The 27,483-nt window shown below is 39.8% G+C and overlaps 1 protein-coding gene and 1 long non-coding RNA gene across 17 annotated transcripts in view; one reads left to right on the top strand and one right to left on the bottom strand.

Moving 5' to 3' along the window:
• IRAG1 (inositol 1,4,5-triphosphate receptor associated 1) overlaps positions 1–19,022 on the top strand; it is a 120,526-nt gene extending 101,504 nt beyond the window's left edge. For 11 of the 15 annotated variants that reach the window (XM_006937098.4, XM_045038951.1, XM_019812056.3 and 8 more), the window contains 4 exons: positions 7,996–8,073; positions 8,739–8,855; positions 10,263–10,397; positions 15,602–19,022. In XM_006937098.4, coding sequence (XP_006937160.2) covers positions 7,996–8,073; positions 8,739–8,855; positions 10,263–10,397; positions 15,602–15,845 — 574 coding nt within the window. In that variant the 3' untranslated portion in view covers positions 15,846–19,022. Of the gene's footprint in view, positions 1–7,995; positions 8,074–8,738; positions 8,856–10,262; positions 10,398–10,763; positions 13,077–15,601 lie in introns of those variants that run through there. The other 4 variants (XM_006937101.3, XM_003992992.4, XM_006937100.3 and 1 more) reach the window with 2 other exon arrangements.
• The window catches only part of LOC109491996, a 181,800-nt gene that overhangs the window by 119,146 nt on the left and 35,171 nt on the right, over positions 1–27,483 (bottom strand). For both annotated transcript variants that reach the window (XR_006586364.1, XR_006586365.1), the window contains exon 3: positions 2,308–2,438. This is a non-coding gene — a long non-coding RNA (uncharacterized LOC109491996). The remainder of the gene's footprint in view (positions 1–2,307; positions 2,439–27,483) is intronic.

Here is a 27,483-nt window from a genome sequence, read left to right as displayed (position 1 = left end):
TTTCCTCTTAACTTTGGGGATCTCTGAGGAAATTTTCCCTAACTCACCTTTCCTCCCACACTTTACTCTTAAAAAGTGATGGAAAGCAAATTAAGTTCTAAGGGAACTGAGTGGGACTCTGAGACTCACAAAGATTTCAGAGTCAGTTTGCAACCTGGACCAGGAACATTCTATAGCTGAGTCCAAGTGTATCTCGATCTCAGAAGAGCCCAGAGGAAATGGAAACCTTCTCTGTTGGTTAGAATTCTTTGGGCTACGGATACAAGAAAGTCCCAACTCAAAGAGGCTTAAAAAGTAAGTCCAGAGGTAGATCATTTCCAGGTGTAGTACAGCAGGGCCCCAGCTCGGCCTCTACAATTTCCTTGCTTCTGCTCACTTTGTATGTTGACTTCATCAGCAGGCTTGTGGCAAATGGCTACTATTTTCAGGTATTCCATCCAGACATGAAAAGAATAACAGGACTATCTCTTCTCATGCTTCTTTTTTATGGACAAACCCAGAAACATTTTTTAAGTCTTCCTTAGTAAATTTGGAACATGGTTCCTTCCTAAACCAAACACAGGCTTTGGGAATGGGATTGTCATCATGGGCTTAAATGGTGCCCTGGAGATGGGGACAGAGGGTCAGTTTCCCATGAAGCAAGATGGCTCTGTGAAGAATAGTAAATTCCTGAGCAAAATCACATGGCTGTTAGGAAGCAGATAGGAGAGTGAGTTCTGGATTGGCAATGAATAGTGTCTGCTCTGCTTAATTTTTCTAGGCATCTATGCAATTTTCAGGTCTTTTCATCCTCAGCCAGAGCAAGGCAGGCTGTTTCTACACACTCAGAAGAGTTTATAACTTGCTTTTCAAATTCTTTCTTTTGCTTGCTAGAAAACATCTGGATCACAGCTGTCACCTCTCAGAATTTTCCCTCGTGTCTTTTCTCACTTGGTAGAACATACACCTTTATTCTTCCTTCTTCTTTGCCTTAAGACAGCTTTAGTCCTTCATTTTTCATTGCTGTTAGAATAGTTTTGCTTGACTTGGCAAGGAAAGTCTATGTTGGGCCCCTTTTCATTATAGATAACCTCCCAAGCTCCCCACTCCCAGAATCAGTCTATTTTGCTCACTTCTCAGTATATGCAACCACCAACCTATCACTCCATAATGACTCATCCCACTTTAGTCTTGAAGTTTGTCTAGGAACTCCTCACTTTGATACCTCACCCTGTATAAGCTTACCTTTCCTTCATGCTGCATAGGGTACTTTTGTTTCTTTCTTTGTTTCCTTGGCTTCTTGATAATTACAAAGAAATTAAAAAGGGATGACAAACTAACAACCATGTGGAAGTAACCAAGGTTACAGAAACTTATCAAGTCCGTAGAGTCATAATGTCTACTCCATGATCTCTGAATCTCTCCAAAAATGGTCACTTGATTCCCTGAGTGAAAAGCACACTAAAATTCTCCCTTCCAATCCTGCCTTTGGATACACAAACCCCTTCTCCAGAAGAGTCACCAATAAGGCTCTCCATTCTTAGCCTACAGAATCAACCAAGGCAAAAGATCTATGTCCTAACTCTTTGAAACAGACTCTAATCATGATGGATCAGGACCTGGACTCTGTAGAACTATTGCTCAGGCCAGCTGAGAGCTTTGGTCTGAGGCAGTGGGGATCATCAAGAATCTGAGCTATCCTTGGTAGGAGAAAGTGAGATGGAAATTAAGGACAACAAAGCATCAGCCCCAAATCAGAAATGACAACAGGATGAGGATCAGTAGTGGCATCACCATTCCAAGGGTGAGGATAGAGACAAGTCAAGCAATAAGCTCCAGGAAGGTATCTACAGTTCACCCTTTTCTATCCAAAGAGACCACCATGATATATTACCCATGCTGTGGCTATTGGGGATATACCCAGCCTATAAGGATGGCTGCAAAAAGGGGAGGACATATTCAAAGAGGAGGGATTCAAGACTAACAATAGCTTTTCCGCTCTAGATTTATAAAAGGTGCTAAGTGGTTTCCATCTGAATTCATGAAACTAGAAACATTAATAGATTGCCAACAGGCTAACAATGAGGCAATCTGTGACTGAAAATAAGTTCATATCTTCTATTCTAACACAAGTACAGTCAATTCTAGCTACCTTCTCCATAGTGTTAAAGAGAAAAAAAATACATTATAAGTTAATATACATTGTTTTCTAGATTGTTACAATGAGCTTGATTTAAAGTGATTTCACATTCCCTAAGTATACAGTAACTAACTAAGCAGGAAGGGAAGTGACTAAGCAGGTGAAAAATGATAAGAAGATGAAATTACCTGTGGCTGCTTCTCAAGCAAATATCTGAGAGCTGATTGCACTGACCAATGTGATTTGAGAGAATTCTGAGTGTTGTTTTTGTAGGTCACCTCATAGTAAATTGTTCTTCACTCAACAAAAGTCTAGAGACCTGTAGAATTAGAGGAAGATATAGAGAGCAATATTTAAAGTTAATCTTAAAGATTAAAACAGAAAACAGAATATAGCTCACAATGAGTTCCCCAAGTAGGAAGAGCTATTTATTCATAGACTTTTATTCTGTCATCCTCAACAATTAATCACCAAGGTCTAAGCATCTAGAATGCACTCAGAAGCTCACAGTCTAATGGGAAAGGCATATGGGAAACAGCCCAGTATAATACAATGTGATACCATAAGGAAGTACAGGTTGCTAAGGCAACAACACACAATGAGTGCCTTAACCCAGATTTCCTATAGGTGGGGGGAGGTGAGCCTCAGAAAATGTTTCCTCTAGGAATGTACTTTTAAAGTGAAGGCCTTTTGTTTCAAAGGGGCACATGCACCCCAATGTTTACAGCAGCACTATCAATAATAGCCAAAGTATGGAAAAAGCCCAAATGTCCATTAATGGATGAATGGATAAAGAAGATGTGGTATATATATACAATGGAGTATTACTCGGCAATCAAAAAGAATGAAATCTTGCTATTCACAACTATGTGGATGGAACTAGAGGGTATTATGCTAAGCAAAATTGGTCAGTCAGAGAAAGACAAATATCATATGACTTCACTCATATGAGGACTCTAAGACACAGATCAGATGAACACAAGGGAAGGGAAGCAAAAATAACATAAAAACAGCGAGGAGGACAAAACAGAAGAGACTCATAAATATGGAGAACAAACAGAGAGTTACAGGAGGGGGGTGTGGGAGGGGGGATGGGCTAAATGAGTAAGGAGCACTAAGGAATCTACTCCTGAAATCATTGTTGCACTATATGCTAACTAACTTGGATGTAAATTAAAAAACAAATTTAATTAAAAATTTAAAAATAAATAAATAAATTAATTAATTAATTAATTAAAAAAATAAAGTAAAAGCCTTTAAACCTGAAGGCTATGTAGTTTAACCAAGTGAACTGGAGTTTAACAATGTTCCAGGCTCTGAGGCAAGAAATGGCGTAGTCAAGGAATTATAATAATGATGGTGGTGATAATTACTATTATTATTTACAGCATGCTTACTTTATGCCAAGTCCTATTCTAGTTGCTTTACATCAACGATCTCATTTAATCTTTACAATACACCCCTGAGGTAGATATACTATCCCTATTTTACAGATGTGGCAACTGAAACAGAGAAATCACTTGCCTGAGTAGATAGCAGAACTCATGCTTTTAACCTCTTAATAGACCTTCCAACTAGAAGAATGGAAAGAAGTTCAGTATGACTGGAGACAACAGGATGCATTTAAAGGCTATTTTTATAAGAAGCCTTGTGAGCTACTGTGAATAACCTGACGACTGGCTGGCCATGGAGTAGTGTGGGGTGAGAGCAGAGAGTGTACACAGAGCAGTTCACTGAGGGATTAGAAAAACCATGGATGTGAATGATATATGGCATTAGTTTCATAAAAAGAGTCATTATAATGATATATCACAGAGAAATATTCACTATAATCTCTAAAATAAATACTTTTCTACATTTTTGAAGCAGCCAGGGTAAATTGCTTAAAGGCTCTATATGACATCAAGTATGTATAGTAAACAACTCCCCTTTGCTGATAGTATTCTGGAATGAACTGGCCCTCCATCAACTAGTATTGTACCCCAGGAATCTGGGACAGTAACAGGAATAAGGAAGGTCTCTAGCTTTGTTCCCCTGGCTGAGCTTGTCTGAGAGGGTCATGGCAATGGGAGTGGCTTAGAGACATCACTGAACCCAAAAAGGTAAGATCTGTCCACTGGAAAGAATTGCAGTTGCTTTCAAATATTGTTTACCACATACCTCCCAGTTAAACAATACATTTTGACTAAAGAGGCCCTCGCATTACTGAGAACTGAGCACAATGACAAACATTTTTGACCCAGTGGACATGAGAAAACAATGAGCCTCATTTTAATGAATCATCCCAGAGAGAAAGCATGCAAGAATTCAGGCTGGGAATAGATGCCAAGATCCATGAGTGTTTGGCCCAGAAATCTCTAGGGTGGGCACAGGCTGTGCTCAGCTCCAAGTTTACAGCCATGAATAGAGATTCCTTCAGCTCAATCCAAACACTGGGTTCTCAGGAAATAGCCATTTACAGAAAGTACCTGCCCATTTTACAAGATTAATAGGCAGATTGGATAAGCCACAGTGAAGCCAGTGTAACTCAACAAACACTTAAAGGCACTTACTGTATGCTAAGCACCATTATAATTCAAGTGCAGTCTCTCTCCCTGTGATCCCAGTCATATGGAGGACGGACATGTATATAAAACATAAAAATGCCCTCTTTCTGAGTTATGCTGTAACAGAAGTACCATGAGGACATAGAGGAAAGGAGAGATCACCTTTAAACAGAAGATACAGGAGAGGTGAAAACACTGGCAAAGCTTCCACAGAGGAGACGGTATTTGATCTGAGTCTTAAAGATACACAGCAAGAAACCTCCAGGTAGTTAGAGAAGATATGTAAGGAATGATTAGCTCAGTCTAAGAGTCTAGAGATAATAACAAACATTTTACATATTGTGTGTTTCCCCTACTTCCCACTCAATGTCCATTATTAAAACAAAGCCTCTCCCAACCCATCTCACATTCTAAACAAGCACCCTTTAAAAGAAGGGCAGTGTCTTAAGCCATGGCCCAGCGTAAGGGCAAGAATAGCTTCACTCAGCAGGGACCGTGAAACCTCACACACCACTCAGAGCCCCAGAAAAATACTTCTATTGAAAGGGAGAGCTCAAGAAGTTGTGGGAAATGCACCTTGACATGAATTTAGAAGACAAAGTGAGATTCCCAGCCAGGCCCACTAACCACCAATAATGTGAACTTACACAAGTCATTTGCCAGGTGTCAGGCTGCACAGGGTCAAATTCAAGCTTTACCACACACTGGTTGTGTAATCTTGAGCTGGTGATTTAACCTCTCTGAGCCTTGGTTTCCTCACCTGTCAAACTGAGAACCATAGTATTACCTATCTCATGGGTCATTCATGAATCTTAAGTGAAATCTTACCACAGAGTCTGATACATAAGATAAATGTTAGCTCTTATCATTGAGAGGGTCAAGTGAGAGGATGTATGTAAAAGCATGTTAAGAACTAAAGCCCCAGAAGTGAGCTGAGTCAGACAGGGTGATCAACTCAACCTGGGTCAGTTGAACTCTGGACAGAAGACCCATAAAGGGTCACTGAAATGGGTTTCCTGGATCTACCAGGGAAAAGATTTAGTCTCCAGAGAGCAGTGACCTGAGGACAGTGAAAGTTTGAATTCCTTTGATTCTGAAATGTCAGAGTAATATAAATCAAGCTCTCCATTAAAGATGTAAATAACCACCTGGTATTTATCAGCTTGGATATTTTTATGGATCAGGTTTGAAAGAACCTCAGATTGCTCCCAAAATTTACCAATAAATTTGTTACATAACTAATTGTGATGATGATGATGATGATAATAAATATCAGTTGAGTAACATATTCCAAAAAATTTACTTATATTTCTTTTTTTTTAAATGTTTATTTATTTTTGAGACAGAGAGACAGAGTGAGTGGGGGAAGGGCAGAGAGAGAGGGAGAAGGAATCCCAAGCAGGCTCCACAGTGTCAGTGTAGAGTCCAATGCAGGGCCTGAACTCGTGAGTCGTGAGATCATGACCTGAGCCAAAACCAAGAGTCAGACACTTAATTCACTGAGCCAGGTGACCCTTTCATTTCTTCACTAATTCCTATCCTACTATCATCAGGTACATATAATATTATCCTCATTTTACAGTTGAAGAATCTAAAGTTCAGTAAGAGTTAAGAATTTGCATATATTGGAGCTGGTATTTGAACCCATGTTTGCCTCATGTAGGTTCTTTTCCTCTACACTCCACTATCCTCCTTCATGCATGTTTGTCACTAATCTCTTAGGTTGTCAGCAGCAGGTAAAAGAAATTAAAAGCCTGATATCGCTATTTCATTTCTAATATATAAATATATTTCATAAAAGAATTGCTTTCCCTGCCCTTGGCTGTAGCTATGTTTTTCTTTTCTGTTCCAATCATTTGCACAAATAGGAAACTGCACATTAGGCAAAGGTCACATGGAAGGGAGTGGATAATGTAATTTGCAAAAGGAGAAATGTTATGAATAGCTGATATTTTTAGAGTGTTATCTTTCTTGTTCACAATGGGTTTTGGTTTCCATCCTGATGAAATGTAAATTTTACAAGGTCTGAGGAAAACTATGAGGTGGGAAACTGATGCCAAGAATGAGAAAATATAAGGCTCACTCGTAAAGCCTATCTGAGAGGTGCGGGCAGATAGCAGCTGCGGTCTTTCAGAGTCCTGGCTGAAAAGCTCAGCTCACTGTTCTGCCTTGTTTGAGGGCTCCTCCAAGACATGACTCTCATTGGGATTTCAGACATGTAGGTGGGCTGCAGGATTTATAGGGGAGGCATGGCCCTCAGGATACTTCCTTTAAACTCATGCTCCCATACTTCAAATGGACTCCTAGCACTGCCAGCCATCCTACTATGATTTTCTAGCGTATTTGTTTTCCTCCTTCTCACATGACTCATTCATACCTTCTCCTCTCTTCTCAAACGTTCTTAGGTCTCTCTGCCACTCACTCTCAGCATATGACCTTGTCTTACTTACATTTTATAGAGAAAATTTAAGCTATTAGATAGGAGCCCTCTCCTCTTCCTTCACCAGATCCCCAGCCCACCATCTTCAATCTCTTTCCTCCCTTTGGAGGAAAGTTTATCTACCTTTCTAAGGTAGGTCTTTCCTACCTCTCTTTTCAAATAATTTGTTCCTTTGGTCATCCCCTTTCTCTCATCCCTTCGACTGGAACATTTATACCCAAATTCAAATGTGCTTTCATCCCTTGACCCACTTCTTCAGCTATGTATCTTCACAACACACTCTTTTACTCTCCTTTCCAATCAAATTATTGTGTCTAGATCTTCCTCTTTCTCATCATTTCAATCTGTCTTTGGCTCCTATCATTTCCCTAAAGCTCCTCTTGACCTCCATATTATCAAATCTAATAATCACTTTTTCTGGACTCATCTGACGTGGACTCTCAGAAGTGAATGTGTGACACACTTAACTCTTCCTCCTTGACATGCTCTCCTCTCTTGGTTCCCAGGACTTCACAACTCTTCTGGTTTCCACTTACCTCTCTGGCTGCTACTCCTCAGTCTCCTCTGTAGGTTCTTTCTCCACCTGAGCTAACAGCAGAGCTGCTCAGAGCTTGGTTCTGGGTCCTCTTCTCATGTTTCCTCATACCGTCTCCCTAGACAATCTTATCCATTCCCCTGGCTTTAAATATCATCTATATTCTGATGACACCAAACGGTATCTCTAGCCTCTAGAGCTCTTCTCTAACTCACTTTGGTATATCCAACTACCTACTTGACATCTCCACCTGGATACTTCACTGGCATGGAAAATTTATCTTGTCCAAAAGCTAACTCCTGCCTCATTGCCTCTTTTTAGTTCTTCAAATATCTTTGCATCTTTTGTGTCTCAGGGTCTGCACATATCCTGCAACCTCCCCCGAGGATGATCTCCCCTCTGCTACAGATATGGCTGACTTTTCACCTTTCAGGTCTGTGTTTCAGTTACTCTACCTCAGAGAGGTCTTTTATGAGCACTCAATCTAAGAATATCCTCCCCTTATTGTTTTCTGCACCACAGAGTTTGTTTCTTTCATCAAAGTTATCACAATCTATAATTAACTACATATTTTTTTCCTTCCTCTTTTGGGGCATTCTCTCCCGCTAAGCTCATGTTGAAAAATGCTTTTTTTTTTTAATCATCTGATGTATCCCTAGCACAGTGCAAGGTGCCTGTGACTTAGTCAGTACTCAGTAGATATTTAAATGAATGAAGCAAAAGATGGACTACAGGAATGGAATAACTCTGAACATTTTGGTCCACCTCCATCTTCCTAATCTAAGTGCTGTGGAGCTCCCCAAAACCATCTGTCCACTTATAGCATCTCCTGGAGTAAGAATAAAGGTGGATTTCAGAGCATGAAGAAAAAGGGACCTGGGATAATACCCAAACATTATTTGATGTTTGGATGTCTAGGGAGGGTTCTTGGGCGAGGACCTTTATAAAATCTTGTCTCAAAGTAGAAGGATTGAAACGAACTCAATCAAGAATGAGTTTCCTCGCTTCTGATCAGGAATCAGGCCAAAGACATGGTTTGGTTTTCAGACACCGAGTCTTTCCCTGAAAGGACACCCTGTACTTCCCTCTTCTCACTAGTGGAAAGACAAATGCAGACCCAGATTGTGAAGCCTCTGCTCCCATGCCAACTTTGAGCTGCATGGAGATTAGCCAGGAGACCACGGCCAGGATGGAGGAAGAAGCTTACAACAAGGGGTGAGTCAGACTTTGTCCACCCAGAGGTCACCTGGTAGGTCGCAGAAGATACCTTGCCATGTGCTTTTCCTGTTTCTTAGAGGATTTAGGGAAGCAACCAGTGGCCCTAGGACCTCCTTGCTTCAGTAAGGAACTACTGAAAAGAGCAGTACTGTTCCACAGGAAGGACAGGAGGAAGCAGGGTGAGAGGGTGTGGTTAGGCAATAATTAGACTGCCCTCTTTTTAGGCAGAAAGCCACCAAGATGCCACTGCTCAGAATGGTCTGGAACTAAGGCCCCTGGGTGGGTTCCTCTTGGTGGTGCCTGAGGCTTCCTGACACGTGCTCAGAGGAGTCATATTGCTACCAACAATCCCAGGAGCAGCTGTAACTCTACTTCTTAGAACTTCCCCTGCCATCTCTTCTTCCTGTAAACTGGAGTCCCCTCAGCTTCCAACTGTCCCCTATTGAGCTTCAATAACACTGTGGCTCATTGTCAGTCACTGAGGGGATGGAGTACTGAGGAGGGCCCAAGTCCAGCCAGGTAGAGAATTATCTCTAACATAATTCTGGCATAGCATCCTTTTCTTCACATCCATTTCTACACATCCATTTCTTCACATTTCTGTGAAGAAAGTCTTCACAGCTTCTGAGAGAGACATAGCTTCCCACTTACATGGAACTTGTGGGCATCTATATGGCAGTCATATACAATGTGGTGGGATTTCCCTAGCCAAACTGAGCTTGCCTTAAACATTCAGCTGTAGGACAATCAAAAAGAATATGTTCAGGGTAATACTGATCCTAGAAGAATAACATCAGAAGGCTGTCTCTTTGGAAGCCATCTTTTTACCCACAACTATCCTATATACTTAGCATGTATGGGGGTAAATACCTCCTTTGACTTTGTAAACATTTACTGAGTACCTCCCTAGGCCTAGTATGTGCTTATCACTTCCATAAAACTTCCCAACAAGCTATTGTGATGGGTGTCACCTTCCCTAGGTCAAGCTATATGCCTGGCACTGCCTCAAAACATTCCCATAGCCATGAAATGGGGGCCACCCTGTCCATTTTATAGGTGAAAAGCTGAAGCATCCAGGTTACACAGAAAGCAAACACACTGTTCTCCCTGCTGAATATTTTGTAGGATAAGAACCCAATCAGGAGACTCTGCACCTACATTTTTCCCTGTCAATTTTGCCACATATTCACATATAAACAGGAAAGATGAGTGAGGAATGAGGGGAAATTGCACTGACATGAGCCACCTTGGGATTCAGTGGAGCTTCCCAGCTTTTTCCTGTTGTGTAGAACTACAGGAAGTGTATAATTATTGGAGGTGTTCAAGTTCCCACCTCTAGGAACTCAGGAAAGGATGCTCTGTGCCTCGCCTTTCCAGACTCCATTGTTCCTTTTCACCCTGCAGATACCAGGAAGGTCTAAAGAAGACCAAAGAGCTTCAAGACCTGAAGGAAGAGGAAGAAGAACAGAAAGGTGAGAGTCTTGAGGAAGCTGAAGAGGCAGAAGAAACTGAGGAAGAGGAAAAGAACCAAAGAAGCAGGTTGGAGCCCTTGTCATTGCTGAAATGGGTCACAATTTATTTAACTGCACAGCATCCTGAGAGGTGCTACTCCAGGGCAACAGTGGGTCTAGGGTCCAAGTGAGCAGCCAATAGAAACCAAGAAGGGCACTTATTTTGGGAAAGAAGCAGAGGAAGGAGCCAAAATAGTTAAAAAAGAAATGTTTTCAAGAGCTGAGGGGTCAGAGGTGGTCAAGAGTGAGGCCAACAGCAATCAAGAACTTAGGACTAAGAAACTGACTGGAGTCCCCCCTAGCCCAACCACAGTTAGCTCATTTCCCAGATATTCCCATGAAAGAGCCAAGGTTAAGGGAGCTATCATGAAGCCTTAGAGGTGGTTTCTTACAGGAACAGGAGCAGAGAGAACACATAGGGGTAGGAGACCCACTCAACTTATTGGCAAAGGTGAGTCTCCAACAGGTTCCACTTGGATTGGAAATACTTGGGCTTTCTTTTTTGATATACTTTATACTTCGAGTGTCTGTTTCCCTAAATCGGGGGAAAACATTAAACATGTAAACAAATATTGAATAGATCCTGCATCTTGTCCTAATTGTGCCCTCATAAGGGTCCTGCATTTTAACCATAGCCCAAATTTCATACATTCTGCCTTACTGTTTCTATTAGTCTTCAGTTTTGATTTTTAGAAATGTGGTTATAGAAAACCTGGAACACTTCATTAAAATCTTTGTTTTTAGACCCCCCCCCCCAGGCTATCTTGGAGTCCAGGGTGGCTCCTGCCAAAATGATAATTATCTATTCAGCTGCTAAAATTCAAACAGGGTATGTGTCTGTGCCTCATTGCTTGACCAGTTAGTTTGAAATCACATGTGTGCAGTGAGTAAGTTAATAGAATGAAGATTAGAAGTGAGACAGATATGCTTCAAAGCACATAGGAACAGTCAATAGAGACCATTTGGTGGAAGATTTAGCCAGAGTGAGAGGTCTCAGCCTACATGGGTCAAGCCTAGTGTTCAAGGGAAGAGCAGTCTAGGAGAGCTGGAGAAAATCCTTCCCTGTTGAAAGCAAACCTATGCTAGGATGCACCATCTCCCCTAATGAAAGAACCCCTAAGTTTTGACAGTGAAAGCACAGTCCCTACTCCAAGCAACTGGATTCTAGTCTCCTTACATCTCTCCCTCTTGGGGGTCCCCTGCTCTTATTTATTTTATTTTTTTTTAATTTACATCCAAATTAGTTAGCATATAGTGCAACAATGATTTCAGGAGTAGATTCCTTAAAGAATCTACCTCTGCTCTTATTTTTTAGAGATCACTACATTTTTTTAGAGGTCACTTTAATGTAGTCAAGCCCAGGCCTGGACAACAGCTCTTTCTTTGGCTTCTTTGAATACAGCTAAGACAGGCTAGAACTTCTAACACTTCCACATACCAAGAAAGAACAAAAGAAAATTAAATAGGGTACATGGGATATAAACAGTTTGGTTTACAAAGCACAGGACTGGAATCCTTATCTAGCTAATTTGATCTCAGCCAATGAGTAGCTCTGTCCCATTTTGTGAAACCGCAGCGGAAGTAAGTCTGGGCCTGAGTCCCTCTCTGTCTATCTCCTGGTCAGCAGCACATGGCAATGGCTGTCTTTCACATCCATCATCCAAAAGTGTCCTCTTGGTCCTGCCAATCCTGAGAGGACTTGTTCTCTCTCCTAACCTTTTCTCCCTCCTCGATTTACTTTTTGATCTTGAGAACATGCTTGTATCTTAAATGATGGATACCAGACATCAGCACAGCCTTCAAAAGTGTCCTTGTCCTTCATTACAGGGGTGTAGCTTCCCCTTTTCAGGCCCAGGGTGTGGCATCATCTTCTCTGTAACAACTAACACTGCTAGCATATGAACTGCCTGCTCATAGTTATATAGAGCTCCTTCCTCACCTGTCACCAAAGGAGACTGGCTCTGAGAGCCTGTTGTCTTCAATGCCAGGCAATCATTCCTGAGTCCTGTAGACATATGGTTGCCTGCAGGCACCTGTACTCAAACATGATTTTCCCCATGAAATTTTGGCATTGCATTAATAAGGAAGGTCTAAAGTTATTAAAAGTTCCACATCCTAATTAATGTATTTTAAAAATACTGGGCTAACCCCAGCAGTGAACCTTAGTTAAGAGATTCCACATCAAACACTATAGTCTTTTTTGTCTGAATTTCTCCTCTGTTATAATAATATACAGTTGACCCTTGAACAATGTGAGGGTTAGGGGTATCCATCCTCCACACAGTAAAAAACCCAAGTATAACATTTGATTCCTCAAAAACTTACTACTAATTGCATACTGTTGACCTAAAGCCTTACCAATAATAGTTAACACATATTTTGTATGTTATACATATTGTACAGTGTATTTTTACAATAAAGTAAGCTTGAGAAAGGAAAATGTTATTAAGAAAATTGTAAGGAAGAGAAAATACATTTACAGTACTATATTGTATTTATTTTTTTAAATGTTGCATAAAAGTGGGCCCATACAGTTCAAACTTGTTCAAGCATTAATTGTATAATAATGTAATCTGTTATAAATAGTATTTTCTGGAGTATCAGCTTAAATGAACATAGGGTGAATCAACCCAATATCTTAACTATATTAAAATAGAGAATACAGTCTTCTGACATTTATATGATACATTAAACAAGAGAAACAAAGTGCAATAGAAAATGTTAGCCTTTTCTGCCTATTCAAATCTGCTCCATGGGGTTAAGATAATGTTAGGCAGATTCCTTTACTTTTCCAGTAACTCTCAGAAAGCAGAACTCCTCTTGTCAAGTTTAAGTTCCAAGAATAATCTCATTTCATTAATTAAAATAGCCAGTTCCCTAAAATAGCCAAAAGCCTGAACTTAAAAATTGAACCTCTTTTCTCCCCCAACTCGTCTGCTTCAAGAAGGAAGCCTATATAGCAGGCAGGGGAGCATGGTTTCTTTGTCTCTACCTTCCCCCCTGCCTAAGCTTCACCAAATGCAGCACCTGACTCTCTAGAATCAATTCTGAGAAAGGGAATTGAGATGAAGGGGTAGGAAAGGTATTACTTGAATTGTACTGTGAGCAGGCTCCAGGGCTTGGCAGGGGTTTAAAGCTGACTTGCTGACTTTGATTAGTGCATTGCTTTATGGGACCTCTAGAGAAAACTACTCCTCCCACCTCCCAGCATACACACACATTCACACCGTGGCTGAGATCCGCTCAGCTGCTGATCCCTCTGTGAGGTTGAATGCATGTCTTTTAGCTAGCTGGCCACTTAAAATCCCTCTCAGCCCTCAGGCAGCTGGAAGTATATCTTTACTGTTCAGCTTTTAGGTAGAAATTTTGAGCAGGATCTGTGATGCCCCAAGCCATCTCTCCTTATCCTAACTATATCCAGTCAAGGTGAAACATGTACATTTGGCCCACTATGGGTAGGATAGTTTTCTCTATCATGGCCCACTATTCTGATGCCATCAAGCACATCAGAAAGATTTTTGCTCTTCGAATTGCTCATGTGTGAGGCACACACCAGTCCACTGTGTCCCCCAGACCTCAACATGTTGAATTCTCCAGCAGTGTCTCTGAAGCCCCTTTCCCTAGGCCCAGGTGAAGGGGAAGCCACTTCACCCCTCCCTATAGGAGATTAAAAAAATTTATTTCCACAGGGATTCCATTTCTAATCTAATTCTATTTCTTATTCTTTTATAAGCTAGAAATTGGGGACCAGCTAAGGGTCACAAAGCTAGATCTTGGCATCCTCCTCTGAAGTCCCACTTAAGAGTAGGGTTACAGTGGGATTCTCCCAACCCTAGATGCTTGTTTTGGAGCATGGAATATGGCCCAAAAGGACTGCATTTTAGCATCCAATTATATCTAAGTAGAAACTAAGGACTCTAAATAGGGATGAAAGAAAAAAATCTTCCATTTCCAAGCTATCCCTTCCCAACAGTTGTGAAAATGGCCAGTGAATTTCACCTCAGCTAATGTGCACTGTTTGGCTTTGCTTAACTCTTCCTGAAACAATCATTGAATAGTTTCCATGTGGAAGAGAAACCAATCAGTACCTTAGCATCCAAGACAGGCACTCAGAGCCTCTGGTCTCTTTCCAAGGAAGGTATTTGTTGAGTTTTTTCCATGGGTCATTAGGCATATTTTTTCTACAAACTATATTAGAGCTGTCTACTTCTCAGCAAGTGGCCCACATATTTCGGTATCTACATGAGCCTTCAGAAAGCCTTCTTGTCACTTTTCTCACCTCCTCCATTTGGTGATCCTCAGTAACCTTATTTTTTACATTATTATAAAACATAGATCAGGGATTGGAAACAGGAAAAAATTCTAGCCTAATGAATGTGTGCAGGATTTCTCTACAGAGCTTGAAGAATAGATGCTGTAAAGCAGGCCATATGACCAAGTGTCTTTTCACTAGGCTACAAAGAGAGAGGGGAAGTTGAAAGGCAATTGGGAAGAGAGCAAGAAGGAAAGGGGGAATGAGGCAGCCAGAAAATGGAGAGGGAGACAGATGAAAGGGAAGGAGGAAAGAGAAAAAAGAGAGTGGAGAAGGGAGAAGAAGAAGAAGAAGAAGAAGAAGAAGAAGAAGAAGAAGAAGAAGAAGAAGAAGAAGAAGAAGAAGAAGGAGAAGAAGGGATTAATGAAGAGAATGACGACTAATGGTGTTGAGAAAACATCTGGAATAAGCCACTGAGAGGTTGCTAGAGGCTACTAGTCTTCTGGTTGCCCCTGGGATGGTTTGAAGTGAACTCTTGAGGTTGATCTGGTTCCTTGTCATTTATCATTGAACATGGAGGGTCTTCTAAGGGTTTAGCACAGTTCTTCTATTCTGAACACAGTCAGATGTGGAACAAAATATGCACTGGAGCACGGAGACAGGGGACAGAGTAGAACTTGAAACTGATCACTAAATAACACTAAGTGCAGAAAAGATGCTGGTCCCATCTGCATGCAAGGGAGTGTGGGTCAGCTAACCTTGTATCCTGGGGTTGGGAGAGTTCAGACATTAATGATCATCTCATGAATAGATCAGGGTATGTATGTATGTATGTATGTATGATCAAACAAGTAAATGGAGTATTCTAGCCCAGGAGCTCCCAACATCAAGGCTATGGACTGGTGGCATCAGAATCACCTGGGGAAAATTTTTAATGTGCCCAATATACTAAGCCCTTCTCCTATTTTTTCATTTGACAGCAAACTTGAAGAATTGGTTCATTTCTTACAAGTCATGTATCCCAAACTGTGTCAGCACTGGCAAGTCATCTGGATGATGGCCACAGTGATGCTGGTCTTGACTGTTGTGTTGGGACTCTACAGTTCCTATAACTCTTGTGTGGAGCAGGCTGATGGGCCCCATGGGAGATCAACTTGCTCGGCAGCCCAGAGGGACTCGTGGTGGAGCTCAGGACTCCAGCATGAGCAACCTGCAGAGCAGTAGGAAACCTGACACCCAGTCAGTGCCCTGCTCCAGCACATAGCTGACTGCTCTTTTCCCAAGCATATGTTTCAGGCCAGTTGTGGGCATGCTGGCACCAGCCTATCAGGAAATAAGCAGGGTTCTTTCATACTCAGCAACCGTGTGGGAGCTATGCATACACAGTAACTGATGTTTTTGGAGGATCAACAAAACTGCCCTGGGAACACTTCTGGCGGATGAAGTCACCTTCACCAAGGAACCCTAACAGAAGGGAAAGTCATCTGCCCCTAGCTCAGATGGCAGGGGGAAATAAAACACCTTCAACTGCAGAAAACAGTAAGAAGTTCACTCTCCCTCCCCTTTTTCCTCTCTGTAGTCAGAAATCAAGAAGAATTATGCCCAAAGGCTAACTCTGACCTTGAGGATCCGACCTAGAATTTGGAGTCAACATGAATATCATCCCATTTCCCATCTCATTCTCACTGACTGTTCTTCAGCCTCCCTGCCTCCCCTTTGGAACCAGAGTTTCTCTTTACAGAAGTAGGGAAGGTTTCTCAGAAAAATATTTAGGCTGAATTTAGATCAGTGCTTGAAATGAAATGGGAAGATGTGAGTTAACATATATGCATCTGTATGCACACACAGCACACACATACACACAGCATGCATGTGCATGAAGCCAACAACCCTCCAAACGTGTGCTCTAGGTGTGTGTTCTGGATAAAACAACCCACAGATTTTTCACTAGGTGTGGGGCAGTCACCAGGCACCTGTTCAATGAGCTCTCCACATTGATTTAAGATGTTTGAAGACACTGAAAACTCATGGCTGTAACAGTGAACTTGCTGGTCGCCATTTCAAGTGCTAATTCTAAGCTGTTGTACAACAGTCTATTCCCTATTTGTCCTCTACCATTGAGAACCCACCTCTCATGTGTGATTTCAGCCCTCGTGTGCCCACAACCACATGTGCAGTTGCACCTTAGTGCTTCAGTTCAAATGGGTTTTCCAACCCAAGTACACATTTCAGAGCATTCTAATTGTTCAGCATAAAACTGAGGGAGCACATCCCATTTCCAATTTGACTTCTTGCTCCACCTTTACAGCCACTGCCTTCATTCATCCCTTATCAGTTTTGAGGGGTGTTGGTTTCTTGTGGGTTTTATTGTTCTGCTCTTGTTTTTGTTTTGTTGTTGATGTTGTTTGTTTTGTTGCTAACACTCATATAGAACTTACTATGAGCCAAACACTGTTCTATGTATTATATAGGTATTAATTCATTTAATCCTCAAAAAAAAAAAAAAAAGAAGAAAAGAAAAGAAAAAACAATGAGGTGGGTACCACCCTCCCCATTTTCAGATAAGGAAACTGAAGCAGAAAAAAACACAACTAACTTGCCAAGGACATCCAGTTAGTAAATTATGGGCCTGGAACTCATATCCAGGCAGACTGGCCCCTGCACAAAATTGCCTTTTCCAATGGTCTCCTAACTGCATGCCTTATGTTTCACTCCCACTTCCCCAAGTAGCCCTCCAACCACTCCAAACTATTTCTGGTTCCCAGACTAAACTGTTTTCTCATAGTTCTGTTCCTCCACTCACTAGTTTTTCTTTTGCCATTCTCCTCTTTTCTGCTGGTCACCCTTCAGGACCAAGTGCAAAAATTATCCCTGACGCACAGGCTTTGATGACTTCCCTCCAACTTCCTACCATACCCCACATAATAGGTTACACCCTCCTCTGCTGACACTTTTTAAACATCTTCATTATTTACTGTTGTGACAGTATATCACAATGACTTATTTAAGTGTCTGTCTCCCTATTTTTCCTCAAAGACAAGAACCATATCTTACCCATTCTCTGGGGTAAGTACCTAGCATGATGGCTGCTGATGCATGGGAGGGTGTTATTAAATGTTGATCAAAAGAACAAGTGAGCATTCAAGGTTGTGGAGAGTAGCCTGGGGAAGCTGACATTTTGCATACCTCCCAGTTCTAGCACCATCATTGCCACTATCTCAGTGAGAAAAATAACATCTTTATTAGCTTCAATTTATTCTAATATTTTTCAGTCTACTCTGTGAGAGAGCAGAAATGAGACCTAACTAGCAACACAATTTCCAAGCTCAAGGACTGGGCTTGATGCAACCACTCCTTTCAGAAAGGCCCACCTAGATCAGCCCTACTATAAAACAGCATGCTGTTGTTGCGGAGGGGGAGGGGGTGGGGAGCAGGGGCGGGGAGGGTAATGGCATCCTTTACAGTGACTAAAAAACCACTGTGGGAGAAGCCCAAGCCAGGGTTGACCAAGAAAGTGCCATTAAGGTAAAGAGGTGTAGATCAAAGCAGAGGGACTTTGGGGATTTGGATGGATGGTTTTCCCTGCCTATTCCAGGGGGACTGGATACACTGAAAAATCTTTTAGGCCCTCAGAGCCACAGACACGATGCAAATGGAGCTCCAGAGACAGTAGCTGTGGGGCAGGACTCTATACTGGCAATGTCCAGTCTTAGCCTCCCTTATAGAAGGACCAGGCTGAACTGGCCCATTGTCCACTTGGCCACAGGGTTCCAACCTTTGTTACCAATTAAAACAAAGGTCAGGAGAACAGCTACAGTGAGCTCCTGAACCTCCAGCTGCTCCACAGAAAAACCTTCAAGAGTACTTCCAGACATAGGCCCTCACCCAAAGTGCTCTATGAGTAAGAGAGGTTGAAGAAAAGAACTGTAAGAGTAACCACATTTCCAAGGGCATTCCTGAAAAAGTACTCACTGGCATTTCTTTTTTGAAAAGCAAAGATCAATCTGAAGCAGTTGGAATGTTTCCAAAGCAGCAATGAAATGGAGAGAAATGGCCCCTGTATTTCCAATGGTGATATTGATCTAAAATAAAAATTCCCCTCAAAATGTCTCTGAAGTCTGACATTTCTGCTTAGCCCTAGGACTCTGGGTGCCTACCTTGAGTTTCAGAGTGATGTGTTGTTTGTGTCATTTTTGTTATCACTTCTTAAAAGGGCCTTCACTTTCTGGCTACCACAAAATCCTGTGTACAGCCTGGAAGAGTAAATGGAGAGGGAGATGCTGGATTTATGTATAACTGACTGTCAGTTCCTAATGTTAAACCTCACACAGGTGTGCTAGCATTAAACTACAGAGTGTCACATACCTGAGTTTGAAAATAAAAGCACCTTTCCAAACCTTTTGCAGTAGCCAAATGCCTCCTCATTTTCTGGAGCTAAGCCACAGTCTTACCCCAACCCTGAGTCAGATCCTCTTGGATATTAGTGCTTCCCAGAACCAAGCCAAAAGTCCCCAGCCCTTGGGTCACTATACTATAGGTTACCTCTTAGGGGCTGAATTGGTTCTTTTCTCTCTCCACTTCCTCATTCCTGATACTAGTTTCCTACACCTTCCTGGTTCATGATTTCTTTTTCGGGTATACGATACAATGATTCAACAATTCCATAGATTTCTCAGTGCTCATTGAAATAGTGTACTCTTAATCCCCTTTATTTCACCCATCCCCCTTCCACCTCCCCTTTGGCCACAACTAGTTTGTCCTCTGTACTGAAGAATCTGTTTTGTGTGTATGTCTCTTTTAATTTTTTTAAATTAATACATTTTGCTGTGCTAGAGACTGCTAAATTTTCACCAACATGATTTCCACAGCTAGACTACATTTTTCAGTTTTTCTTGCAGCCAGATGTAAGGGAATATAGACCCTCCAGATATAATTTCCTAAAAACAGACTCTCCTACCCAATACTTCACATTGCCTTTATTCCCCCTCTGCCTACTAAATTCAGAGGATGTAGTTGGGGACCTGAGGTCTAAGAAGATGTCAGGACCACTAGATGGAAGCTGGATCTTTGAATGGCCACTCACAGAATTCAACTGTGACATAAGCAAAAAAATCAAATAGTGTATTAAGCCACTGAAATTCAGGAATATTTGTTCTAGTAGTTAGCCTACTCTGACTAATGTATAGATTTGAGCCAGAAATGGGGTGCTTCAATGGCAAATTTGCAAAATATGAGGCATTGGTTTAGCAGTCAAGTAGCAAAAAAACAAGAAAACTAATATCAGGAGCTAGAACTATGGTGACGCATGTAGTGAATAAAACAAAAATACTTGGCAAGGGGTTACCCATGATAACTTGAAAGGCAGTCCATGGGCAGCCTGTAGCCCTAGGAGAAATGGTCAGAATAAGCCCAAGTATTAAAGTATGTGATCCTTTATTGGCTGCCTTTGGCAAGGTATTGTAAAAAAAAAAAATGCACTCAGGAAAAAAATGGCTATTTGGAAGTGGAAAAGAAAAAAGAATACATATTTTTAGATTGAAGGGTTAGAAAGCCTGTTTCTAAACTCCAAACAGTAAGGATAAAAATAGCTTTCAGTGGGAAAGAACCAATAAAATTTTTCAGTTGAACTCAAATCAACTCAGCCTATGGCAAAGGCCAGATTAAAGATGTGTCCCTTCCACCTGTAATTTCAAATGAACTCAGTGTAGGAACCATTAAATTAAAGAAAGAGTGGGATGGAGCTGAGAAAATGAGGAAATACATCTTGAGAATTATGACTGAGAAAGGATTTGGGGTATGATTATTAGCACATGGAATCAAATGAAAGCAAAAGATCAGAAATCTAGGTTTGTGAGGGAATTGTACTTTCAAAGAAACACAAGCCAAGATGGAAAAGTTCAATTGTTCAAATTAGAAAACAACTTTTGCCATCTTCAGCTTACAACAACAGAAGGTAGACTACTACCTCCCACCCCCGCCACAGGAGGGCATACTGCTTGATCTAGCTCAAATGTGGCCAAGGATGATTATATATAATGAAGGGCTATAGAGGTCAGTGGACATGGGACGTAGGAGTTTCTCCCAGAAAGCAGAATCAAGATCTAATCAAAGGTAAGTAATTGTAGTAGAAAGAATTTGTAGAATTTCCCCCTCTCCAAAATGTCCCATCCCAATCCCTGAAACCTTTGCATATGAAATATCACTCCTGCAATGTAATATGGTAAAGTTGACCTTAAAATAGGGAAATCACCTCAGGAGGCCCAATGTAATCACATCAGCCCTTAAAAGCAGAGAGCTTTCTCTGGCTAATGGTAGACAAGAAGGTCAGAGAGATTAAAGGTATGGGAAAAACCCAAAGAGTCATTGCTGCTTTGAAAATGGAATAAGTCAGATGAGAAGAAAAGCAGGCAGCTTCTTGAGCAAAGAATGAACCCCAGTTGACAGCAAGCAAGCAAATAGGGACCTCATTTCTACATCATCAAGGAAATGAATTCTGCCATCAACCTGAACGAGCATGAAAGTGGATTCTTCTCCAAGGCCTCCAGGTAAGAGCACACCACAACCTACACCTTGATTTTAATTTTGTGAGACCCAGTGCAGAGAACCCAATTGAGCCCACCCAAACTTCTGACCTGTGGAACTCTAAGATAGTATAAAAGTGTTGTTTTAAGTTGCTAAGTGTACAGTAATTTCTTACATGACAATATAAAATTAATATAGTGGCTTTTATACTGACTCTTCATTAGTATTCCAGGGTGAAGTCCTGTATCTCCCATTCTTTTCCTTTACACATGAGATTTTTTTTTTTGTATTATCTATTTAATAGTTACTACATTCCACTAACAAAAGTTCTGGAAAATTGAATTGAAATCCTTGGGGTGCTTAAGGCCAGAAAAAAAAGAGCTTCACATTATTCTGGTTTTTATATTACAGAAGATATTTAAATCTTTGGAAAGACCTTAAAATTTAAAGATAGAATAGTTTAATGCAGTTAAGTGTCCAACTCTGGATCTCAGCTCAGATCTTGACCTCAGGGTTGTGAGTTCAAGTTCCATGTTGGGCTCCACACTGGGTGTAAAACTTACTAAAAAAAAATGTTTCAGGTAAGCTTTTTTCTGTATTATTTTTTGCAAATTTTACTTCCAATGTAGTTAACATACTTTATATTAGTTTCAGGTATACAATACAGTGGTTATTCAGTTCCATATTATTACTCAGGTGTTCATCAAGATAGTCCCCTTCACCTGTTTCACCCATCCCCCCCACTTATGTCCCCTCTGGTAACCATCTGTTTAATCTCTATAGTTAAAAGTCTTTTTTTTTTGGTTTGTCTCTTTTGTGGGATCTACACCCTTGGTACAGTCTCCTTTTTACTCTCTGCAGATCCTGGGTTGATCTTTCTTTAATATATATCATTTTTTTTCTTTTCCTACAGTCTGGTAAAATAGTAGGAAAGTTTTATTACTGTTCAATCCTCTCAGATTTTTGATAATGTTTTTTTCCCAATTCACGAACACATGGGATATTTTTTATTGAGGTCATCCAGATCCTGCTTGATCATTACATTTAGGAGGAAGAATCTAACATTTTTAGCTCATAGGTCACCAAATCCCAAGTGCCACAGGTGAACCTGATAGGGAAGACTGGGCATAATTCAGAAATCAAAGACATTGAGCTAGATGGAATTCTGCATTGGTTCCCTTGAGAATAGTGATTATATTCTATGTGTGGGAGGCATAGCAAACCCTATATGAGGTAGATAAGAAGGGTAACTGCTATGTGTTCACCAGATCACTTTTCCATTTGTTCCTTGGCACACAGATAGATTATATTTTCCAGACTCCCTTGCACTTAGATGGGAAGATGGGACAGAGTTCTGGCCAATGGGAAGTGATACAGTTACTTCCAGGCCTGGTCCCTAAAGTAATTTCCAGCACAATTCTCCACACTTTCTTCCTTTATTGCTGGCTCAACCAAGAAGATCTTGGGGGAGGGCTCTAAGGTAGTAAGTAGGTAATGGTAGAGCTACAACATCTCTGAATAACTGTGTGTACAAAATCTCCTCAACACAGTCTCCACCACTACCACCACCACCACTGTCAGCCATTGGATTATGACATAAGACAAATGAACTTTTAATTTCTAAGGCACAGAGATTTGGGGTTAGTTATAGCAGTTAGACTACACTGACTAATTTATTTGCTTATCTACATATTTTAGAAAACAACTAATCCATATAATATCAGGTACCATAGAATTATATTGCTATGTAACTTTTAAGTTCAGATAATTCAACTCTCTTATTTGACAGATGATAAAACTGAGGCCCAGAGAAGTTTAAGTCACTTGCTCAAACTCACACAGAAAATCAGTGTAAGAACTTAAAGCAAAATTTAGATATTACCCCTCAGTCTAGTACTCTGGGTTGTACTGTATTTCCATCTTTCATGCAATATTTCAAAATTTCTACTCTATTTGAACTTTTATTTGCATGTATCAGATTAAAATATAACTTGCACTCTTATGTGCCATATCTAGGGAATAAGAAAATGGGTTGGTTTGAATGCCACATTGGCCCAAATGGATCTAACAGATATATTCAGAATATTCCATTCGAAAAGAGCAGAATACACATTATTTTCAGGTGTACATAGAACATTCTCCAGAATAGACTACATGTTAGGCCACAAAATGAGTCTCAACAAATTCAAAATGATTGAAGTCATACTGTGCATCTTTTCCAACCACAATGATAACAAACTAGAAATCAACCACAAGAAAAAATCTGGAAAAAACACAAATACATGGAGGTTAAATAACATACTATTAAATAATGGTCAACTAAAAAATCAAAGAGGAAATAAAAAAATACATGGAGACAAATGAAAATGGTCTAAAATCTTTGGGATGCAGCAAGTGTGGTTCTAAGAGGGAAGTTTATAGCAATACAGACCTACTTCAAGAAGCAAGAAAAATCTCAAACAGCCTAACCTTACACCTAAGGAGCTAGAAAAAAGAACAAACAAAACCAAAACCAGTATAAGGAAGGAAATAATAAAGATTAGAGAAGAAATAAATGAAATAGGGACTAAAAAACAAAAACAACAACAACAAAAAAATAGAACAGATCAATTAAACCAGGATGTGGTTCTCTGAAAAGATCAACAAAATTAATCAGTAGCCAGAGTCATCAAAAGAGAAAGAGAACTCAAAAAAAAAAAAAAAAAAAAAAAGCAGAAATTAGAGAAATAACAATCAACACCTTGGAAATACAGAAGATTATAAGAGAATATTATGAAAAATTATATGCCAATTAATTGGACAAACTAGAAGAAATGGATAAATTCCTAGAAACATATAACCTACCAAAACTGAGGCAGGAAGACATAGAAAATTTGAACAGATCAAATACCAGCACTGAAATTGAATTAGTAATCAAAAAACTCCCAACAAACAGAAGTCCAAGACTAGATGGCTTTAAGGGAAAATTCTACCAAACATTTTAAGTGGAGTTAATATCTGTTCTTCTCCAACTACTCAAAAATATAGGAGAGGAAGAAAACCTTCCAAATTCATTCCATGAGGCCAGCATTACCCTGATACCAAAACCACACACACACAAAAGAGAACCGCAGGCCAATATCTCTGATGAACATAAATGCAAAAATCCTCAGCAAAATATTAGCAAACCAAATCCAACAATACAGTAACAAAACCATTCACCACCATCAGGTAGGATTTATTCCCTGGATGCAAGGTGGCTCAACATTTGCAAATGAATCAATGTGATACATCACATCAACAAAAGAAAGGATACAAGCCATATAATGATTTCAGTAGACGCAAAAAAAAGCATTTGACAAAGTACAACATCCATCCCTGATAAAAACCCTCAACAAAGTAGGTTTAGAGGGAACATACCTCAACATAATAAAGGCCATTAGTGAAAACCCACAGCTAACATCATACTCAATGGTGAAAAACTGAAAGCTTTCCCCCCAAGATCAGGAACAAGATGAGGATGTCCTCTCTCACCACTTTTATTCAACACAGTACTGGAAATCCTAACCACAACAATCAGAAAACAAGAAATAAAAGTCATCCAAATCAGGAAGGAAAAAGTAAACCTTTCACTATTTGCAGATGACATACTATATATAGAAAACCCTAAAGACTCCACCAAAAAACTACCAGAACTAATAAATGAATTCACTAAAGTTGCAGGATACAACAGATAGAAATTTGTTGCATTTCCATACACTAATAATGAAGCAGCAGAAAGAGAAATTAAGAAAACAGTACCATTTACAATTGCACCAAAAATAATAAAACACCTAGGAATAAGAATAACCAAGGAAGTGAAAGAATTGTAGTTTGAAAATCACAAAATATTGATGAAGGAAATTGAGGATAACACAAAGAAATAGAAAGACATTCCATGTTCATGGACTGACAGAACAAATATTGTTAAAATGTCCATACTACCTAAAGCAATCTACAGATTTAATGCAACCCCTATCAAAACACCAACAGCATTTCTCATAGAACTAGAACAAATAATCCTAAAATTTGTATAGAACCCCAAAAGACCCCCAATAGCCAAAGCAATCTTGAAAAAGAAGAACAAAACTGGAAGTATCACAATCCATATCCTACAAAGCTGTAGTAATCAAAACAGTATAGTACTGGCACAAAAAGAGACACTTAGATCAGTAGAACAGAACAGAGAATCCAGAAATAAACCCACAATTATATGGTCAATTAATCTATGACAAAGGAGGCAAGAATGTGCAAAGGGGAAAAAGACAGTCTTCAATAAATGGTGTTGGGAAAGTAGACAGCTACATGCTAAAGAATGAAAATGGACCACTTTCTTACACTATATGCAAAAATAAACTCAAAATGGATTAAAGACCTAAATATGAGACCTGAAATGATAAAAATCCTGGAAGAGAACACAGGTAATAATTTCTTTGACATTGGCAGTAGACATTTTTCTAGATATATCTCCTGAGGCAAAAGCAAAAATAACCTATCAGGACTACATCAAAATGAAAAGCTTCTACACAGCAAAGGAAACAATTAACAAAACTAAAAAGGCAACCTACCAAATGGAAGAAGATATTTACAAATGACAGATCTAATAAAGGATTAGTATCCAAACTATATAAAGAACTGATACAACTTAACACCAAAAGAACTGATAGAACTTAACACCAAAAAACCCCAAATAATCCAATTTAAAAATAGAAGACATGAACAGAAATTTCTCCAAAGAAGACATGCAGATGGCCAATAGACACATGAAAAGATGCTAAACATCACTCATCATCAGGGAAATGCAAATCAAAACTACAATGAGATATCACTACACAACTGTCAGAATGGCTAAACTCAAAAACACAAGAAACAGGTGTTGGTGAAGATGGGGAGAAAAAAAATCCTCACATACTGTTAGGGGGAACACAAAGTGGTACAGCCACTATGGAAGACAGTATGGAGGTTCTTCAAAAAATTAAAAATTTTAGAACTACCCTAAAATCCAGTAATTGCACTACTGACTATTTACCCAAAGACTATAAAAACACTAATTCAAAAGGATATATGGATCCCTATGTTTATTGCAGCATTATTTACAATAGCCAAATTATGGAAGCAGCCTGTGTCCATCAATAGATGAATGGATAAAGAGGAGGTGGGTGCAATAGGTGATGGAGATTAAGAGTACACTTATCATTATGAGCACTGAGTAATGTATGGAAGTGTTGAATCAGTATATTGTACACCTGAAACTAATACAATATTGTACATTATACTGGAATTTAAAAAACAAATTAAAAAAAAGAAAATGGGTCTGGATATTGTTTCCTACTCTCCTTTGCAATTTGATTGCTATTCTCTTCATTTTCATTTAACTTTTCAAATTTCCCTTCTAATTCTACAAATTTTTCTTTGTTGATTCTCCTTGATTATAGCATGAGCTGTTATTTTAGAAGAGGACAGTACTGCTGGTTCTTTTTCCATATCCTAAACACTGTTCCTCAAAACAATAAAGAGAAATTAACTGGCAATATTTTCTTTATAGCTCTCCAGTTTAGCTTTTCACTCCTGTCAACTAACTTTTCAGAAACCTGCCTTGAGTGAGAGGCCTAGAACTGAAGATTGAGCATACTCACATTTAGCGAGAGAGGCAACAAGTTCCCATCAATCATTCTCAATCACATTCCCATAGTGGCTTAACTTCTCTCAATATAGATATCCAAAAAAGTAAGATTGTTTCCTCTTTCAGAAACTCATTCTTAAGCACCAGCACCATCATGCAGACTCCCTTTATCTAATAACTCCCCTTCTAGAAGTTTGTTTCCAAAATTTAGGTCATTCTTTTCTTTTCTCATAAGTTATTTCTCCCATCCAAATCCTTGCATTCTACAGTTTGTTTTTCCCTTCCTGTCTTCTTTCCTTCTTTCTTTTTGAAATACTTTAGAAAAATGCTTGAAGGCTACCTCTCCTCTGGGCATGGTGCTAGGTTTTAAGGATAATGATGAAAAAGACCTGATTCCTTCCTCCTTGTCTATCTAGTTCCGTGGTGATAGAGTCACATATGTTTCCAAGTTAACTATACCTTGGGACTTGTGCTCACCCAAGTAATGAGGTGTACAGATATTTAAATATTAGAGATATTTAAGGGCTATCCCCTGGTCTCTTACAAGTCACCTATGTGCAGAACAGATTCTCCTTTCATTGCTGGTATTTTCTGTATGGATATCTAATTTTATGCCCAATACCATTTGTAAGAAAATAAATCATTATCCAAAAACTCCTGTAAATCACATTCATTTTGAAGAAAAAACTCATAAACCAT

This window comes from Felis catus, chromosome D1 (assembly GCF_018350175.1).
Source record: "Felis catus isolate Fca126 chromosome D1, F.catus_Fca126_mat1.0, whole genome shotgun sequence".
Classification (NCBI taxonomy): Eukaryota; Metazoa; Chordata; class Mammalia; order Carnivora; family Felidae; genus Felis; species Felis catus.
The sequence above is the reverse complement of the archived record's forward strand: the minus strand, read 5'-3'. Positions and strand labels throughout refer to the sequence as shown.